The 1,062-nt window shown below is 38.8% G+C and overlaps 1 protein-coding gene across 1 annotated transcript; it reads right to left on the reverse strand.

Moving 5' to 3' along the window:
- Positions 1–607: 607 nt before the first annotated feature.
- On the reverse strand, positions 608–998 carry Tsp_15951 (conserved hypothetical protein; the record flags this gene model as incomplete). Its single annotated transcript, XM_003366515.1, is given in 2 exon segments — positions 608–884; positions 903–998. Coding segments are annotated over 2 exon segments (373 nt in total), but the record flags the coding sequence as incomplete, so codon positions are not given.
- Between the last annotated feature and the right edge of the window lie 64 nt (positions 999–1,062).

The raw sequence follows: 1,062 nt of genomic DNA on the forward strand, positions 1-1,062 counted from the left end.
CCCTGGGGGAAATGGTGGTTTTACTGGAATAAGTATTCTATAATGAAAACTTCATTTCGGATTGCATCAATAATGAACAAATATAAAGCGTTTTATAGGTTAAAATATGCATGTCATACAGTAGTACGGAAAAGTAGGTTTTATTTTCTTTGCAGGGATAAACTGTCTGGAATGTTGCAAAGAAATGGCTGGTTGGAAACTTATTTTGCTATTAATTTTTGCTCTTATGTTTTCATGTTTATACAACCAAACTAATATTACTGCAGAAGCGAATTTAGTGCTATTCAAAGAGTTCGTTACGTAATCTGTTTGCCTGAATTAGTAAAAACGAGACAACTGAAAAGCTTCTTCTTTAGTGCTGCACTCTGTTTGAGATGTACATTTTTCAGGATTTTGAAAGTTATTATAATGGGATCACTTTTCAACTGAACTTTCAAAATAAAAGTTCTCACACAATATTTTTCATAATGCATATTTTATTTCTAATATAATAAAATGTGCTCTCTGAGTAATTTCATTAATTAGATTAATTCAGTGCAAAATTTATTATTTTACATAGATTTATTTTACATTTTTGCTTACTGTTAGAAGTACATTAGTGTTAGAGTCAGACTAGCGACAGTAATCTGACGTTCAGGTATGAATAGACCAGACGTTCGTTCGTCCGGCCAATAAGTAAGTGGACTGTATAATAAAGAGTGGATTTGGTGTATCTTCCACGGCGTGGGCAGCGATCGGGGTCCAAAAACTCTCGTCGATGGCGATCTCCTTCGCGGACGTCTTCCGGTTCCCTAGCTCCGCTAACTCTGTACGTTGCGACTGCACGCTCGAAGTGTACGAATACCCGAGCTACTACCGTTGTTCCTAACGGTAAGTCGAATGCCCTTCAATAAGGTACCCACGAGTCTCTCGCTCGATCGTCCTTCCTTGCACTTCGACTCGGTTCGTCCACACTTCCCAATTCGACTCTTCGGAATACGGCAATACTGCAACCAGTACTGCAAACCACGTATTCTAAAGCCGACTTCTCGCAACCAACGCGTCCTCTTGTACGAATCCACC

Source organism: Trichinella spiralis, assembly GCF_000181795.1.
Source record: "Trichinella spiralis strain ISS 195 chromosome Unknown Scfld5877, whole genome shotgun sequence".
Lineage (NCBI taxonomy): Eukaryota > Metazoa > Nematoda > Enoplea > Trichinellida > Trichinellidae > Trichinella > Trichinella spiralis.